This window comes from Dromiciops gliroides, chromosome 5 (assembly GCF_019393635.1).
Source record: "Dromiciops gliroides isolate mDroGli1 chromosome 5, mDroGli1.pri, whole genome shotgun sequence".
Classification (NCBI taxonomy): Eukaryota; Metazoa; Chordata; class Mammalia; order Microbiotheria; family Microbiotheriidae; genus Dromiciops; species Dromiciops gliroides.
The window spans coordinates 215,844,120-215,863,248 of NC_057865.1; the positions used below are offsets into that span (position 1 = coordinate 215,844,120).

The 19,129-nt window shown below is 44.2% G+C and overlaps 1 protein-coding gene across 4 annotated transcripts in view; it reads left to right on the forward strand.

Moving 5' to 3' along the window:
* The first annotated feature begins 792 nt into the window (after positions 1-792).
* The window catches only part of KCNH3 (potassium voltage-gated channel subfamily H member 3), a 38,244-nt gene continuing 19,907 nt past the window's right edge, over positions 793-19,129 (forward strand). For all 4 annotated transcript variants that reach the window (XM_043966090.1, XM_043966092.1, XM_043966091.1 and 1 more), the window contains exons 1-7: positions 793-1,279; positions 4,743-4,976; positions 5,852-5,986; positions 8,325-8,458; positions 8,987-9,230; positions 9,550-9,707; positions 9,800-10,007. In XM_043966090.1, the coding sequence (XP_043822025.1) occupies positions 1,204-1,279; positions 4,743-4,976; positions 5,852-5,986; positions 8,325-8,458; positions 8,987-9,230; positions 9,550-9,707; positions 9,800-10,007 (1,189 nt within the window). In that variant the 5' untranslated portion in view covers positions 793-1,203. The remainder of the gene's footprint in view (positions 1,280-4,742; positions 4,977-5,851; positions 5,987-8,324; positions 8,459-8,986; positions 9,231-9,549; positions 9,708-9,799; positions 10,008-19,129) is intronic.

Sequence of the window (19,129 nt, forward strand, 5' to 3'; positions counted from 1 at the left end):
AGGGGTCCTTAAACATCACCAGGATGACACAAAATCGGTCAAGAACCCTGCTCTAAAGGGTTTCTCCATCCCTAACTCCACAATGGGGGCTCCTTTGGAGGCACGAGAGCATCCCCTCCCCTCCCGGAGCTGCTCCTTCAGCCCTTTTGCCCTACGACTCTCAAACCGATTATGGTTCGGCTCATTTCCTAGAAAGGCTAATTGGGGAGCCCAGACTAGAAGTCAGGTATCTTGTTTCCGAGCTCGGGTTCGAGGCGCCCCTCAGACCCTCCTTCCCTAGTCCGGCTAGTTCTAGTCCTGGGCTCGACTAAACGGGGCTTCTTTCAACTTTAGTATCTCCGACCCCTATTAGCCTTCAATTACTCCAGCCCAGTTTTCTACTCTTCAGTGGAGACTCAGCATCACAAGAGTAGCTTCTGACCCCGAGGGTTTCCTCCCTCCAACTAAGCCTTTCCATCCCCAGGGTTTTCCTGCTTCTCGCTAGAGAACCTTTGGGCAAAAAATGGATAGAAGGCTCCTCCAGCAGTGCGACAGGCAAAAACGGACAGGGAGCTCGCTGCTTGGTGTATTGCGGAGCGAGGTGCCGGGTGGGATGGGTCCGGGAGTACTGAACGGTAGCTTCCACTGCGCCCCACCTCTCTCCAATCTAGGTCCCCATCCCTTCGAGGAGGAGCAGATTTGGTACCTCTGCAGGCAGTCTGCGCCTTTAAGGAGCCAGCCCCGGCAGGGTGTGCCCTGTCTCCATGGTTACTCCGGTGCAGGCGGCAAGTTGGTGGGGAGGGGGGGGGCGGGTTGGGAGCCGCATATCTCCATCAGACGGAGATAGCTGCAGGGATCTGGAGCGGGGCCGGAGCCCAAGCCGGTGGGAGGGAAGCGGGACCCGAACCCGGGGAGCACGGGAGGAGTCCAGAGACATGCTTCTGACACCGACGGAGCGGACGCCTCCTCTCACTGGGGCGGCGGAGATGTGGCTGGGCTGTGCCCCCGGACAACTGCCCTAGGACCCTTGCCCGGGGAGACGGCGCCGGGGGCAGCTCCCGGCGCCCGCTGGACTGGCGGGGCGGGGAAGGGCAGAGAAGGCAGGGCAGAGAAGAAAAGGGCTGCCCACCCTCTTCCCCTCCTTCCCCGCCCCCCGTCGGCGCTGAGGCCCCCCCCCGCCCCGCGCCCCGGGAGGGATGGGGCGGGCGGCCGCGGCAGCCTAAGATGCCGGCGATGAGGGGGCTCCTGGCGCCGCAGAACACCTTCCTGGACACCATCGCCACGCGCTTCGACGGGACGCGTGAGTTCATTGGACCCTTTCCCAAGAAGGAGCCCCCTCCCGGTGGAAGACCCCCCCCCACCAGCCTGGATTCCCAAAGGACCTCCAGCTCCCTTCCCCAAAAAGATCCCCATGGGAGCTACCGATACCCCCCCCCAAATCAGGGGTTCTTAATCTTTTTTGTAGCATAGACCCCTTCGGTATTCTTGTGACGCCCATGGACCCCTTTGCAGAATAATGCTTTTAAACGCATAAAATAAAATACAGGGTTACAAAGGAAACCTAATATATTGAAATAAGATTATAAAAATATTTTTTAAAGTTTTCGGACCCCTCGAAATCTAGCCACAGATCTTGCCCTAAGCTCTCCTGGCCCTTCCAGGTTCATTCCCACTTTGCAAAATTCTTGAAGATGTACCTTCGTCCAATCAAATTCTTCCTGGGAAGGCAGTGGGGACAGGACTCTCGTGAGTGGGCGGGAGAAGAGGGGCAGAGGTAACCAGAACCCTCCTGGTCATAGTAGACTGAATGGTTTGAGGCTTGGCAAGGTTTGCTTACCTGGCCCGATGCCTCAGAGCGTCTTTCTCACCCTCCCCCACAAAAGGATGAATGGAAGGGAGAAGACACCTTGCAACTGACCTGGAGCAGTCCCGGATTCCCCACTGTCAGCCTCATTCAGTCAGACAGTAGGCAGCCTGGTCAGACAGTAGGATCCTAAATGATCCTAAATAAGGGGTCAAGGTCAGAAAAAGGAGGTTTGGAAAGGGAATGTCAAAGAGGAAATAGAACTGGTCAGTGGGGAGCTTCATCTCCCACCTGCATATACTCCACCAAAAAGACAAATAATTCAGTCTTATTAAAGCAACAACTGAAGAGAACTAGCAGTAAAGCTCTAGTAACCGTCGTCACCTCCACAGGAAAAAAGTCAAGTGATATCAGGGTTTGGGGGGCCCCCACACTTCCCTAGGAATGGCTGAGGAGCCAGGAGTTGGGGCTTTGGAGCCTGGGTTACATGACACCTATGTACTGCTTCATGCACCCATAGCCTGGAATCAGGGAAAGTCGTCAGAGTTGCACCTGGGCCAGCAGGTGTGTGTGTGTGTGTGTGTGTGTGTGTGTACAAGTTAGTAATTGCCCATTCCATTAGCCCCACACCTTCCCATTTCCCTCCCCCTCCCCATGGTCTCCAGTCACTTGGTGAGGGATAGATGGGGGGTGGGGTAGGAAGGAAGGATGCTGGGAGCTGACGGAGCTCCCACCATCTGCCTCTCCATATGTTTGGCACCAGCCTAGCCCTCTGATTCAGCAACACCACCACCACCCCCAGCTACATCTTCAGCCATCATCTAGAGGACCACTCTGCCTCAAATCTCAGGGCCTGGGCCAGCTAGCCAGGGCCTGGGGGTCTGTCAGTCAGAGGACTTTCCCACCCCATCCTCCAGAGGTGGAAGAGAATGAAGTGGGAGGAATGGCAGGAAGCCTAGGGGACCTATGGGGTGGGTTAGCCATCATGAGTGGAGCCAAGGAAGGATTAGGAGCAAGCAGCTAACCACGTGGACACCTACACTCTCATCTAGATTTTCCAAGATGAACATAAGGGACAAGCACTTATCTACACTATCCAAGATTCATTTAATAAGCCTGAAACACAGGGCACACATACTCCTTTAGACCTGGGAAAGATGTACCAGGACAAATCAGCCAACCAAAAACTAAGTGTCTTTTATGTGACAAGTAGGAACTAACTGCTGTTGAAATGGACAAGTGAAATAGCTGGTGTACTTGGGAGCTGTCCCCTTAGCCAGAGGAGAATGAGTGTGTATGTGTAAATGCACACAAATGTATAATTTCCATGTCTATATTTATACACATATGCAAATATGTGTGTACATATATATATATATGCATGTATATACAAAGTTAAAGCTAATTTTGTGGGGTAGGCACTAGTAGCTGGGGAAAACTAGGAAGACTTTTTGTAGGTGGTGGTTGAGTAGAATCTTGAAAGAAATGAGGGATTCTCAGGGTAGACAAACGAGGCATAGGTGATCACCAGAGCAGATTGGGACCAATTTGTAAGGGGCTTCAAACTGTTCGAGGAATTTATATTTGATCTTAGAGGTAATGGGAAGCAATTGGAATGTGTTGGTATGGAAATGACATAGTCAGACCTACATTTTGGTAAATTACTTTGGCAACTTGTGAAGCATAGATTGGAGAAACTTGAGAGAAGCCTCAGGCAGAGAGGCCATTTAGGGGGTCACAGGTGAGATGTGATGAGGGCTTGAACTAGAGTGCTAGAAAGAAATTGACAAATATGAAAGATGTTAGGGAAATAGAAATAACAAGATTTAGCAACTGAATGGATATGTGGGGTGAGTGAAAGTAAGGAGTCAAGGATGACATCAGGTTTGTAAATCTGGTTAACTGGAAGAATGGTGGAAGCCCTCCACCTTCCCCCAGAATTGGGGTTGGGGCAGGGAAGAATTTTATTTTGGATATATTGAGTTTGAGTTGCCTGTGGAACACTGGTTCAAAAGGTTCAATAAGCAATTGGTGATGGGAGATTAGGGCTCAGGAGATCTGAGATGAGGATTGAATATATAGCCCTGGGAGTCATCTGCTTAGAGATGAGTATGAAACATATGTAAGCTGATGAGGTCACTAGATCATCCAGGATGTATACCCAAGGGAAAGAATCGGATAAAGGGAAGGAAGACTCGAATAAAGGGCACGTGTTAACACACACACACACACACACACACACACACACACACACACACACACAGACTCTATCTAGGACAAACAGACACACACCAGGAAAAAATGCATGAGGACATTAAAAAACAACAGATACATTGCTGAATTGTCTGGTACACAAACATCATAAGTGACAACTCACTTCCAGAGACTGTTGACCTAAAGGCACAGAATTGGAGTCTGAAGAAGAGGAACATTGTAACCATAATATTTTACTCACACATACTCATTAGGTTCATTAGATTCCAGAGCTTCACAGAGATAAAGAGTCATAGTAGTCCTTAACTCTCTGGTCGTATCTGACACTTCTAGGAGAAGAAGTTTCCTACCCTGGGGCTACTGGAGAAATAAGCTTGGTAGGGCTGGGAGCTGGGGAATTAGGGGAAGGGAACCAGGAACCCCAGGGGAAGGAGTAAAACCTTAGCCTCACTCTAGAGTTGGGAATCCAGCCTCCAGGGTCCTCTTTGTGTATCCTTCATAATTTTTCTCCTCCATCCCCTTCCCTGGGGCTTCTTGAAGCTAACCCAGAGAAATAGGTTGGAGATGGAAATTGGACTGGGCGAATTCTCATCCCCAGGAGACCGAGCCCCTCTCGGCTCAAGCTGGTTAACAACCCGCCTAAGCACACTACATACATACCCACCTCCCTGCCTCTCTCTTTCCCTCCCTCCCCAGGCTATATGCATAACTCTTTCTTGCAGACAGACTGTAACTTCTCTTGCAGACAGTAACTTCGTGCTGGGTAATGCCCAGGTTCGGGGATCCTTCCCTGTGGTTTACTGCTCTGATGGCTTCTGTGACCTCACCGGCTTTTCTCGGGCTGAGGTCATGCAGAGAGGCTGTGCCTGCTCCTTCCTCTATGGTCCTGACACTAGTGACCTTGTCCGCCAGCAGATCCGAAAGGCCTTAGATGAGCACAAGGAATTTAAGGCTGAGCTGATTCTATACAGAAAGAGCGGTAAGCCAGGGATACCCTCTCACCTCACCCGCCAGTCAAAGGCTCCCTGGTCCAGCTAATTCTACCTACCCTTTCCTACTTCTCTGTCTACTTCCCCTCTGATCCCTTCTTCTCCCTGTCATCTGTGCCTCTTCCCCTTTGCCTGCCTCCCTATCCTCTCTACCACATGGCCTCCTCCCTCTCCATTTTGAACACACCCTCCCTCTTCCATCCCCCTCCTTTAAAAAAAATACTAACTTAATTAGCAACAAACCTAAGTAAGCTCTTTCCCTCTCTACATTCTGTTTATAGCCTTCCTCCTTCTATTTCAACCCTATCCCTGCCTTTGTTTCCCTCTCCCACTCAACCTACTCATGATCCATCACATCTGCCCTGCCCTACTTCATGGCAGGATAATCTGATCTGGTCCTCTAGCCCATCCTGGGAACCCCCTTCTTCATTGCAAAGATTCACACTGATAGGAAGTTCTTTCTACTAAGACAGACATCCAAGTATATGTACACAAAAACAATTCTCTCTTATGGGTGTGTGCAGCTGTGTTCCCCACACACATAAACGCACACCCCATCAGAGTTTGTCTCTGCCTTGGACACATTGTGACAAAGTACTACAGCCCCAGCCTATTCCTTCTGGCCCAGTCCTCAAATCAGACAAACAGTGGGTGATTCTTTCTCTTCGTATGATATAAACAAAGCCAATGACTAAGTCACCCGTATCCTTTCCTTCTCCAGCCTGAATCATTCCCCCTCGCCTCTCTTTCCCTCCCCTTTTCTCCTCAGAGAAACTGTTTTCCCTAGGGAGCGGGCAGCTTTTTTTTTTTTTAGGAACAGGGCCAGAGTCTTGGAGCTAGGGTCCAAGACTGCCTTTGTGCCTAGGTCTCCCCTTCTGGTGCCTCTTGGATGTAGTGCCCATCAAGAATGAGAAAGGTGAGGTGGCCCTCTTCCTGGTCTCCCACAAGGACATCAGTGACTCCAAGAACCGCGGGGGACTAGACAACTGGAAGGAGGGAGGTGAGGATGGAGGATGGATCTGCTTCGCAGTCATTTATCATAGGTCTCCTATGGGTGGCAAAGTATTGTGACTGGTACTGGTGGAACCCCTGCCCTCAGGGAGATTGCACTATTCTAGGGAGGTTGGAAGTGATCTGGTTATTCTGATGGGATAAGGGACCACCCATACCACAGGAGACAACAGGGCCTTTAGGGAACCTCAGTTCCAGTCACCCACACCACACTCAACCTCCCATAAGCCTTTGTCTTCTCAGTTTAATCAAAACCAGGTTCAGTTTTTTCAAAAGGCAAAACAAGAGCAACTAAAAAACCCCACCCATAACAGTAGGTATATGGGAGCTGTATAGAGTATAGGTTTATGAACCAAAGTTAACTAAAATTTAATCACAGAGGGGGCTTGGCTAGCACAGCTTATGATATACTCCAGTCTTCAATTCCTTCTCCTTCTTACTGTCTGGAGAACCCTGTCTTCAAACCCCTTTCTTCATTTTCTCTGTCTCTCCTCTCTCTCCTTTCCCTACTCCCTCTCTCTCCCCCTCTCCCTCTCCCCTCTTCTTTCTTTCTCCTATCCCTTTCCCTCCCCTCTCCCTTCTTCCCTCCTTCTTTCCTACCCCTCTCCCCCTCTCTCTGTCTCTATCTCTGTCTATCTCTGTCTCTGTCTCTCTCACACACACATACACACACAATCATATCTTCTCTCTCTTTTCCTTTGACCTCTCTCCCTTCAGGGAAGGTAGGGGGAAACTTTTTTTAGTCCCTCAGCTTATTAGGAAAATAAATAGGTTTACCCCTCATTGGAAGAAAAAAATATTAATGATAAAAGCTATAATTTATAGAGAGCTTTAAGGTTTGAAAGACACCTGACAAATATCTCATTTTATCCTCATAATAAACTTAGGAAGCAAATGCTATTATCTCCATTTTACACATGAGGAAATTGAGGCAAATAGGTTAAGTGACTTGCCCGGGGTCACATAGCTAGCAAGTGTCTGAGGCCAGATTTGAAATGAGGTCTTTTTTATTTAAGGTCCAACATTATATCCACTACACTAATTCATCTGCCTTTAAGCTAACAGGCTTATTATATTTGAATCTATAGTAATAAAATGATAATGGTAATAATTTCAGTACCTCAGATTTTGTAGAGTGATTTAAAGTCACAGAACACTTTCCTCACAGAGATAGGTAAGGTAGCATTATTATCCTTATTTTACAGATGGGTAAACTAAGGCTTAGAGCTTGTGACTTGTTCAGGGTGGCAAAGCTATTAAGTGTCAGATCCAGGCCTGATATCTGGGTCTTCCAGCTTCTAGGCAGCACCTACTCATGCAGTAGGGGAGGGGAGCTCGTCCAGAGCTCTCGAAATGGCACCCTTGGACAGCTTCAACAGAGAGAGCCTCACATGTAGGAAAGAGCATAAGATTTACAGTCAGAAAGACAAGCTCTTATCAATTACTAGCATTATGACTTTGGGATGAGATCCCCTGTCTTAGCTTCAATTTCTTTGTAAAACACCTATAATGATACTCATTTTTCCTGCTCCTTGGGAGTTTCACGAGGGTAAAATAAGTAAATGGATGTGGGAAGTAATTTTTACCTACAAAGTGCTCTGCAAATGTTGTTCTCATTGGCATTAATTGTTATTATAGAACCATTGGATTGAGAACTGAAAGGGAAGTCATTGTCTCCAACTCCCTAATTTTACAGATGAGTAAACTGAGGCCCAGAGAGGTCAAGAGTTGTGCAAGTTCACCCCAGCAAGAAATAGGAGAGTCTGTATTCCAATGATGATCCCCTGACTCCCAATCTAATATTCTCTCTGCCTTAGACTTCAGCGCAACCTTGGCCTGGGAGCTAGGGCATCCAAGATCCTAAACTTTCCCAGCTTCCTTTGCCTACTTGCAGAAAGACCTAGGCTTGTCCTCTTTCCACCTGTGTTCTTCACTTACCTGTTCCCTTCTCACTGTCCTACCTAGCTCTGATTACTGGTGTCCACCTTGATCTGCTATTTTAGATAGTGTCTGTCCCTTCCAGTGGCTCTAATCTGATTGTTATTTCTCCGTTCTGAGGTGAAGGACAAGGAAGAGGAGAAATTTGGCTCATGAGTTTTCTGAGGGAACCAGCCTATAGTTGGGAAGGAAGACAGATGCCCCTCTTGTTGAGGGGGGTGCCCTTGAGACCCTACACACCCCTCAAGGGAATAGATTATTTAACTCAAACTAAAAGAAAGGTAGCCTGACTCACTCTATACATGCAAGGCATGTATATACAACACTTTGTGGGTTAGTTATTTGTCCATCTGTTTGCCCCATCATCCTCAAGGGCCCCTTTCTCATAGGTGGTGGTCGTCGTAGGTACGGCCGGGCAGGGTCCAAGGGCTTCAATGCCAATAGGCGTCGGAGTCGGGCTGTGCTCTATCACCTGTCTGGGCACCTGCAGAAGCAGCCAAAAAACAAGCATAAACTCAACAAGGTTGGAAACGGGGACTGGCCTGGGCTGGGCTGGGTTGGGCTGGGTTGAGCTGGGTTGGCCTGGGCTGGGCTGGGCTGGGCTGGACTAGGCTGGGTTGAGCTGGGCTGGGTTGAGCTGGGTTGGCCTGGGCTGGGCTGGGCTGGGCTGGGCTGAGCTGGGTTGGCCTGGGCTGGGCTGGGCTGGGTTGGGTTTGCCTGGGCTGGGTTGGGCTGGTCTCTACTGAATTTTGGAGTGAGAGGGGGGTAAAATGGGAGAAGGGGAGAACTAGGAATATTCAGAAGGCAAGAGAGGCGGATGGAAGGCAGGGTGGGACTCTTCATCACTACCCACAATTCCCCATTCCCCAAGCAAGACTAGATCCCAAGGGCTCAGGCCACTCTCCCTGCCACACTCAGGAAAAAATGCGGAAGAGTTAATGCTCAAGCCTCCTGGGCACTAGGCCCTAGGGGATTCCCAGCCTGGTAGGACTGGGGCACTGTGTATGGGAAGAAAAAGTCTGTATTTCCCTAATCCTTCTCTCCACACTAGGGTGTATTTGGGGAGAAGCCAAACCTTCCTGAGTATAAAGTAGCTGCCATCCGGAAATCACCCTTTATCCTGCTGCACTGTGGGGCTCTACGGGCCACCTGGGATGGGTTCATCTTGCTTGCCACGCTCTATGTAGCTGTTACAGTCCCCTACAGCGTTTGTGTCAGTGCTGCCCGGGAGCCCAATGAGGCTCGAGGCCCACCCAGTGTCTGCGATCTGGCTGTCGAGGTCCTCTTCATCCTTGGTATAACAATATTCCTCTCCAGATGTCAGGCTCTGCTCGTCCCCTCCCATCCCAATGTGGCCCTAGCCCTGTCAGAAGATCCATGCCAGTGACCTTTCTTCCCCCTGTCCTCCCGGGGCTCTTTGTCCAGCTCAGCCTCAACACTCACCCCATGGGCTCCATTTGGAGAAAATGGCCCAGTCCTGGTTCCTCCCAGACACCCCAATAGCCCCCTCCCTACAGCAGCAGCCATCCCTCCTTCCATAAGGAGTGCCTGATCGCTCTCTACCACCCTGTTCTCTCCATGTTGATGCTCCTGTCCTCCCTGCATTCCCTGCAGACATTGTGCTGAATTTCCGCACCACATTCGTGTCCAAATCAGGACAGGTTGTGTTTGCCCCACGCTCTATCTGCCTCCACTATGTCACCACCTGGTTTCTACTGGATGTCATTGCTGCCCTGCCCTTTGACCTGCTGCACGCCTTTGAAGTCAATGTGGTCAGTGCCTGGTGGGCAGGGAAGACTGGGTGGGGAGTCATGAGGACTTGCTTGGGCTTCCGGGGAAGTGACCGCCCTCTCCCCTCTCCTAGTACTTTGGGGCTCACCTGCTGAAGACAGTGCGGCTCTTACGGCTGCTCCGGCTGCTTCCAAGGCTCGATCGATACTCTCAGTACAGTGCTGTGGTGCTGACACTGCTTATGGCTGTCTTTGCCCTGCTCGCCCACTGGGTGGCCTGCATCTGGTTCTACATCGGGCAGCAGGAGATTGAGAGCAGCGAGTCTGAGCTCCCTGAAATTGGTACGGTGGGTACAGTGTGTGTGGGGGCACTGGAAATGGCCACTTGCAAAGGCATGATGCAGGCATATACATGTGTGTTTGGGGGGGCATGAAAGTAGTTACAGTATAGGCAAAAGGATCTTGAAGAGTGTGCTCAGGTATCACACCTAGGGAATGGACGGAGGGGTGCGTCTGTAATGTACATGGGTAGTATATGGGGGAAGTCTCAGTCATTCATTCAATCCTTTCTTTATATTCCTTTTTTTAAAAAATCTGCTTTCAATAAGCATGCATGGGGAAGAGATAGAAATAAGATATAGTTGCTACCCTCAAAGTGCTTATTATATAGCAATAAGACATGAATAGAGATAAATATAATATGAATTGGAATATATCAAATGCTTAAGAATAAATTAGCCTACCCCAGTCATACTAAGGGCCTACTATGGGCCAGGCACTCTGCTAAGTGTTGGGGATGCAAAGAAAGGCCAAAAAAAACAACCAAAAACAAAGCCAAGCCCTGTTCTAGACTTAGCTCACAGTCTTTGGGGGATACAACATGCAAACAATCATTTATAAACGGGACATTTGGGGGAAATAAAATACCATGAAAAATCAAATGAGAGAGGTCACTTTTTATTGGGGGAACCAGAGATTTTGACATTTTATTTGGACCTTGAATGATGGGTAGGATGTCAAAAGGTAAAGCTAATTAGTGGAGGGCATTCTAGGCTTAGGGAAAAGCATGAAACAAAGGCAGGGAAACCCAATTCATATTCTAGAGGAAACAAAGTATCCAGTTTGTCTAGAAAATATGGTATTAGGGAGAGTGGTGTTAGAGAGAGAAGCCTGGAGAGAGACAGTTTGGAGCCAAGAGGGACTTGATTTGGTAGGCAATGAGAAACTACAAGAGGTTTTAAAGCAGTAGTGTAATGTGATCTCAGGTGTGCATTAGGAAAATTAATCTGATGGCCCTATATAGAATGAATTGGAGTGGGGTGAGACCCGAAGCTTGCAGAGATGCTAAGAAGCTATTAGAAGAAGGGGGCGACAGATGGGGACCTTTGTATATAGCATCAATTTTGTTTTGTTTTTAATACATTGATGTTGTCCTTTGCTCATTTTCCAGTCGTGTCTGACTCTTTGTGACCCAATTTGGGGTTTTCTTCTCAAAGATCCTAGAGTGGCTTAGCATTTCCTTCTCCAGCTCATTTAACAGATGAGGAAACTGAGACAAACAGGGTTAAGTAACTTGCCCAGGATCACACAGCTAGTAAGTATCTGAGGTCAGATTTGAACTCAGATCTTCCTGTCTCCAGGCCCTGCACTGCACCACCTAGCTGCTCACTGTACGTTGATAGGTTTTGCTATATTTTTTCTCCTTGTTCCGCTTTTCATATTCCTTTAAAAAAACAAAAACAAAAAACAAGCAAACCTTTGCAACAAGGAATGACTTTCTGGGAGAGGGAAGGAGGGAAGGACCAGTCTAGTGGAACATCTCTGGTCGATAGGTTTTTTTCTTACGTCAAGCCTGAATCTTTTTCTCTGCAACTTTTTCATCTGTTACCCTTAGTTCTTCCCTAAAAGGTCAAATAGAACAGGTCTAACCTTACTTCCCCAAGAGAGCCCTTTAAATGCTTGAAGCCTGTTATCATGTCCTTCCTGGATTTTCTCTCCTTCTGACTAGATACCCACAATCCATTCAGTTGATCCTTTTTTGGAATGATCTGGAAGCTCTTCACCATGCCATTCACCCTCCTTTGAACACTTTCTAGGTTAACAATATCCAGATGTCCAGAACAGAACATTATACTCCAGATATCATCTAACTAGGGCATCAGGATTAACAATGCTTCCTAAGAAGGAAGAAAAGAAACAAGCATAGTTGAAGCACATACTATATGCTAGGCACAGTGCTTAGCACTACAAATATTCGATCCGTACAACAGCCCTGTGCTGTTATTATCCCAATTTTATAATTTTGGAAACTGAAGCAGATCAAGGTAAAGTGATTTACCCAAGGTCACCCAGCTAGTGTCTGAGGCAGGATTTAAACTCAGGTCTTCCTGACTTGCTGACTGGGGAGTAGGGTTGGGAGTGGAATGGATGTTCTGGGCACAGTTTTTGTCACTTTGGGATTCCTGACTTATAGTAAGCCCTAGGCAAGAGGGTGGTCCTTCTGGGAAGAACAGTGGTCCTGACTTCTTATCCCTCTTCTTCCTCCATTACATGATTGGGTAGAGTCAAGGTCTGCCACTTGTTACAACAAAAATGCAAGATTTGCACTCCATTCACTGCACCACCTAGGTAGCTGCCCCTCCCTGCCTCTCTTAGGGATGTCTAAGATCACTTGAGCATTCTTGACTGCCACATCACGTTTTGGACAAATATTGAACTTGCAACCCACGAAAACCCCCACATCCTTTTCATATGAGCTGCTTTCGAGCCATGTCTTCCCCCCCACACACACAATATTTTACTAGTTAATTAGATGTTTTGAACCAGGGCGTACATCTTTTTACATTTATTCCCCATTAAATGCCATCTAACTAGATTTGGCTTCCACATTCTATTCCATCAGATCTTTGGAGGACTTGATTATACCATCCAGAGTCTTAGCTCTCCCTCCTAGCTTTTTGTCACTGGCAAATCTGAGAAGCTTAAATAAGGAATAGAAATGTTGTCCCACACAGAACCAAGGACAGAACCTTTGGGCCTCCTCCTACATACTTTCCAAGCTGACATCAAAACATTACTATTCTTTGGGTTTTGCCAGTTAAGCAGGTTTGAATCCACCTAACTCCAGTTATCATCTAATCCCACATTGCTCCATCTTGTCCACAAGAAAAGAATAAGAGACCATCAAATGCTTTGCTGGGATCTAGGTCAGGAGTTCTTAACCTTTGAGTTTGTCCTGGACCCTCTTTGGCACCCTAATGAAGCCTATAGACCCCCCTCTCACAATAAGGTTTTTAAATGCATTAAATAAAATGTACAGGGTTACAAATAAAACCAGTTATATTGAAATGGTTATCAAAATATATTTGTATATGTAAATCTATCTATTATTTTTAAGTTCATGAACCCCAGGTTAAGGACCTCTTATTTAAGTCATCTATAATGATAGCATTTCCATAATAATACTAATAATCCTGTTAATAAAAGGGAAATGCAGTTATCTGGCATGACCTGCTTGTCACATCAGTATATTTGTATCCCCAGTCTGTTCTCTCTTTAGTTTCTTGGGAGACACTTGCCACCACGGATTCCGGTTTTTCTATCCTGCCAATTTTTTTTTTCCTGCTGGGCAGAACACAAATCCTGCCATTTGTTCTTCTTGAAATTCTTATCTCATGGTTCTGAGCTGTCTCTGGAACATTCTGAAACATGTTGCTGGGTTTCCATGTTCTCTTGGGAATCCCTTACAGTTCTGTGTTTCCTCGGTGTCGATCGATTTTCCTTTATCTTGCAATATTTATTTAGACGTGTTTGAAATCCTTTAGAAACATTGTTACTCTTCTCCCTTTCTGAATTTAGTATCCTTTCTCTTGATTTATCTGCTTGTGTTCTAGGTTTTTAATTGAATTTTCCTTCTCATGAGAGAGATTTGGTGATTTTGGACTTTTCTACCTACCCCCTTATGTTCCCCTATCCCTAATTATCTGATTTCTTCCCCTTTGATGGTGGTTTTATGCCTAGGGCTGAAGCTCAAAGCTGTTTCAGACTCCTGCCACACTGGGGAGTTAATTTTTCATCAGCTATGCCCCCAAGTAACTTCTAGGGACCCAGTAGAATTCCAGACCCCATTCCTTCAAGCCTATGCAGCTGTCCAGTCTTGCCCCCTGCTCCCTACCCCAGTTCACATCCTTATCAATCAATTCCTTATCCAACTGTGTTAAGTTTTTGTGTGTTTGAAAAGCTCTTCAATTTCATGTAATAAAATTATGTTTTATCTCTTGTGATGGATTCTATCCTTTGTTAATCACAGCAATAATATTAGCCAGAATGTATATAGTGCTTTAAAAGGTTGACAAAGCATTTTGACATGTTAACTCATTTCTTTGGTAAAGAATTCTCCCAAGCCATTTCTGTCAAAGGTACCTGATCTACTTCTCTCTTTCTCTCTTTTTTCATCTTCCTGATCTCTGATAGAGGTTCAACAATCACGTGTTACTTCTTTCTATGCCCTGGAAATGTAGTTTGGGATGTAGTTTGTCTGAGCCTAGTGACTCAAATTTATCAAGAGCAACTATGTCTCTTACTATTTCCCTACTTGGGTTTCAATTTCCCATTAGCCATTTTTGTTCTCCTCTTTGTAGTCCAAAGATGTCCCTGCTTTGGAAGAAAACAAACAAATAAGCAAGAGGTGAATAGCTCTTCATTTTTTCTCTCTTTTATCCTTATGCCATCCACCCTAAATATCAGTCCTACCCTCTCTTTCATCTTTCTGGTTTTCTCTTAGTTTATCTAAAAAAATCCCTCTTCTTACATCCAACCACACAAAGCTTTTGTATTTATCCTCTGTTACTTACCCTTGATTCCATCTGCTGGATCTATTTTTTGGAAATCTAAGCTGATTGGTATGTTCGCAGTGTATTTATGTCAGTTTCTTTAAAGAGCTCTCCCTCCTCTTCCTCAGAGGAATTGGATCTTTTGAATGTCTTTAGAATTCCATTCTTGAAAACTTCTCATGCTTCTTGGACACACTTCTCCCATGGAAATTCAGTCCATTGCTTTCTATCTTCCTTTCCCTAAACCCTTTGAAATCTGCTCTCCAACAATCTTGGGGTCATTCCAGACTTTGCAGGATTTTTTTTTCTTTTCTATAACAAATTTTAAGTGGTCACTTCTTTTCACCCCCAAGGTATTGTACTTTAAATGGTACAGTGGATAGAACCCTGAGCCCAGGCTCAGGAAGGCCTAAATTCAAATCTGTATCAGCTGCTTTCTAGCTGTGCAATCCTGAGTAAGTCACTTAATCTTTGTTTGCCTCAGTTTCCTCAACTTTAAATGGAGATAATAATAGCACCTATCTGTTGTCAGGATCAAATTAGATAATATTGTAAAGTGCTTAGCATAATGCCTCTTACCTATTACTATTATGATTAAGGTTACCATCATTTATACATTAGCAACCAGTTCTTCCTTATTAGTATCAATTCCAGAATGGCAATTCCCCTCATTGCTTCCTCTATCTCTTGAACGGTGAGATAAGTCGAGATAGTTATTAGCTATTGTTCATGTGTGTGTGTGTGTGTGTGAGAGAGAGAGAGAGAGAGAGAGAGAGAGAGAGAGAGAGAGAGAGAGAGAGAGAGAGATTTCGATCTCTTTCAGGTGTCAAGATAATTGAAGTCCCCCATCAGTACTATCATGATTTTGTGCCAGACTTTTCTAGTTTTCTTCCCAGACTCTTTCATATTATTGTCCTTGTGGTACATGTCAATGGATGCCAATACTTCTGTCCCTGCCCCAATCCTCAATCAGACACTCTTCTCCATACTTTTCCTATGACTTTCCTTACTTGAGTATATCTTCTTAATGTCTCCACATGAACATATCTTCCTTCTTCTCCAAGTGTGAAGGGGACAAAGATATGAGTCTGTGACTGGGGAGGGAGGCTAGGGCTAGAGATGATTGATCTGGAGGTCTTTTTGCAAAGAAGTGACAATCAGAACAAGGAAAATGAATAAGAGCACCAAGGGAAAGAATGTAGAGAAAGAAGAGAAAAGGGCCAAGGACAGGACTTCAGGGAATCCAGGATATAGTGGGTAGGGGGGAAGGTAGCCAGTGAACTAAATGGAAAAGGAATGATTAGAGAAGTACCAAAATAAGGAAAAAGGAAGGAAATGGCCTAGAAATCAAGGAAGAATGGTGCGTCAATGAGGAAAGGAGTGATCAGTTGTGCCAGGTGATGCAGAGAATGTCCAGTGAAAAGAGAAGTCTTGTCTTGGAGAACACTGTGGGCTTTTTTTAGGGGGGCAGAGGAGAGGGGAGATATGTACTCTTAAGAGTTTTAAGGCATGTCAGATGTCATGTAGTTTAACCTCCCTATTAATTCAGTAACTGCCTTTATATTATTCCCCCCAAAGTGGCCATCAGACCCTTCTGGAGCCCTTCCACTGAAAAGGAGGTGACTATCTTCTAGTTTCAATAATAGTTCATGTTTTAGCTATTTTAAGCTTTTTTATACTTTAATTTTTAATATTTTAACAATTTATAATAGCATTTTAAGGCTTGTAAAGCACTTTACATATGCTAACATTTTATTCTTACAACCTTAGGAGGAAGGAAACTGGGGCACACAGGGTTACAGAGCTACCAAGTGTCTGAAGCAGGATTCAAACTTGTCTCCCTGACTCCAAGTCCAACACTTGTGCCACCTAGATGCCACTTACATTTGTGTGTAGCTTAAATCACAAAGTTCTTACTTATATTAAATTCCTTTAGTGAAAGTTCCACCCACTGGTCCTCTGTTCCCTGGAGCCATACAGAATATATTTTATCATCTCTGGGTCTATGAGGGATGCAACGTGGTATATTGGGGGGGGACTAAATCTAAAATCAAAAGACCTGGATTGAAACTCTAGTTTTGCTTTATACTAGGGCAAGTGACCTTGGGCAAGTCACAGAATCATAGACTTAGAGACATAAAGTACCTGAATCTAGTCCAACAGCCTTGGGTTGTTGGGGGCTTTTTAATTTTAATTTTTATGAATGCCTTCTGTCATCCTATAATATTAGCTTCTGAATATACTTCTCCCTTCCCTACCCAGCAAGCCATCCCTTGTATTGAAGATTTTAAAAGAAAGAGAAGGGAAGGGAGAGAAGTTCCTTTCTGGAGCCAGATCTGGTCATTAGAATTCTGCCACTTTCTGGCTTTTTGATGTTGTTTCTGTTTACATTATTATTATTATTATTATTATTAAAACAAAATATTTGTTTTCCTGGTTCTTGTGACTCCACCCTGCATCTTCAAATACTTCCCTAAATCCTTCATTATTTCATTGTGGCTACTCATCCAGGATACTCTATCTTGTATACTTTAATAGGACAAGGATTCATTAAAAAATTTTTTTTCAGCCTTTTTTTTCAAAATAATTTTTAGATAGAAAGATTGTTTCCTTTTCTTTTTTTATTAAGATCTTAACAAAGACGAAATAAAGTGAGCATTTCCATATACATTATGGAACAGAAGGAAAGGATTATATGTTCTTTAAAAGTACAAAATAAATTCAACATGTAACTTTTAAAGTTGTCCTGCTTATCTGTGATTCCTTCTAGCCTCTCCTCACTGAGAGGGTAGATGGGTAGACTCTATTCCTAACCCACCTCCCTCTCCCACCAACTCCCCCAAAAATTGAAAAAAGAAAAAAGAAAACAAGACCCTTGTAACAAATATACATAGTCAAGTGAAACAAATTCCCACATTGGCCATGTCTAAAAATGTGTGTTTCATTCTGTATCTTGGTCAGGAGATGGGTAGCATATGAAATCTTCAGTACTTTGAAATCATGTATTATCACTATATTGATAAGAGCACTTAAGTTTCTCAAAGTTGTTTGCTTTTTTAGTTTACCCAGTTTGCCTTTAGTGTTGCTTCCATCTAAATTGTTCTGTTTCTGCTGACTTCACTCAGTATCAGTTCATACAAGTCTTCCCAGGTTTTTCTGAAACCATCACTTTTATCATGTCATGCCATAATTTTTATATCCATTCCCTAGTTGATAGAGATTCCCCTCAGTTTCCATTTCTTTGCCATTTCGAAAGGGGCTACTATAGGTACTTTTTGTACATATGAATCTTTTTCCTCTCTTTAATTTCTTTGGGCCTGGTAGTAATATGTAGCTGGATCAAAGTGTTTGTACATTTTTGTAATGTTTGGTTCATATTTCCAAATTGCTTCCAGAATGGCCACCCCTTAAGGTGTCCCAGTACATTAAAGTTCCTGTTTTCCCACAGCCCCTGCATTTTCTTTTTCTTTTTTTGTCATATTTGCCAATCTGATGGATGTGAGATGAAACCTCAAAGATGCTTTAGTTCATATTTCTTTAATTATTAGTGACTTGGAATATTTTTTAAAATGTGATTATTAATAGTTTTGAAAGCTACTTATTTATATTCTTTGACCATTTATCTATTAGGGGATGGCTCTTGTTATTATAAATTCAATTCAATTCAGTAAACATTTATTAAGTGCCAACTATGTGCCAAGCACTATGCTAAGCACTAGGGATACAAAAAAAGGCAAAAGACAATCCCTCCCTTCCAGGAGCTTACAATATAATGGGTCATAATAAATTATAATAAATTTGAAGCATTTCTTTATGTATTTGGGAAATGAAAACTTTATCAGAAAAACTTACTGCAAAGATTTCCCCCCCCTCAGCTTCCTCTTCTAATTTGAATGGCAACAGTTTTATTTGTGCAAAAGTTTAAAAAATTTTATATAATCAAAATTTTCCATTTTATCATCTTCTTTGATCTTTTCTATATCTCTTCCCCTATACATAACTTTGAGGGATAATTTCACCATTGCTTCTTTAATTTGTCTATGTGGTGATTTTTTATTAGTCATTTATCCATTTGGATAAATAGTATGAAATGTTTTACCCTAATTTCTGCCCAGCTGCCTTGTAGATTTTCCAGAAGTTTTTTGTTGAATTGTCCTTACCCCAATAACTTAGGACCTTTGGGTTTATCTATGCTATCATGTTCATTTGATTCTATATCTTGTAGCCCTAATGTTCCCTACTGATCTGCCTCTTCATTTTTTAGACAGTATTGGATGGTTTTAATGATTTTGTATCATAAAAGATAATGTACACTAAGTGAGCTAAGGCTCCTTTTCTTCTTGACCTTGAGATTCTTGATCTTTTGTTCTTCTAGATAAATTTCATTATTTTTTTCTAGCTCTATAAAGTAATCCTTTGGTATTTTATTATTATGACAATGAATAAGTAAATTAATGTAGGTAGTATTGTCATTTGTGTTATGTTGGCTTGGCCTACTCATGAGTAATTAATATTTCTCCAGTTATTTAAATCTGTCTTTATTTCTGTGAAGACTATTTTGTAGTTTAATAATTCCTGTGTATATTTGGGTAGGTAGCAAGTATTTTCATACTTTCTAGTTATTTTAGATGG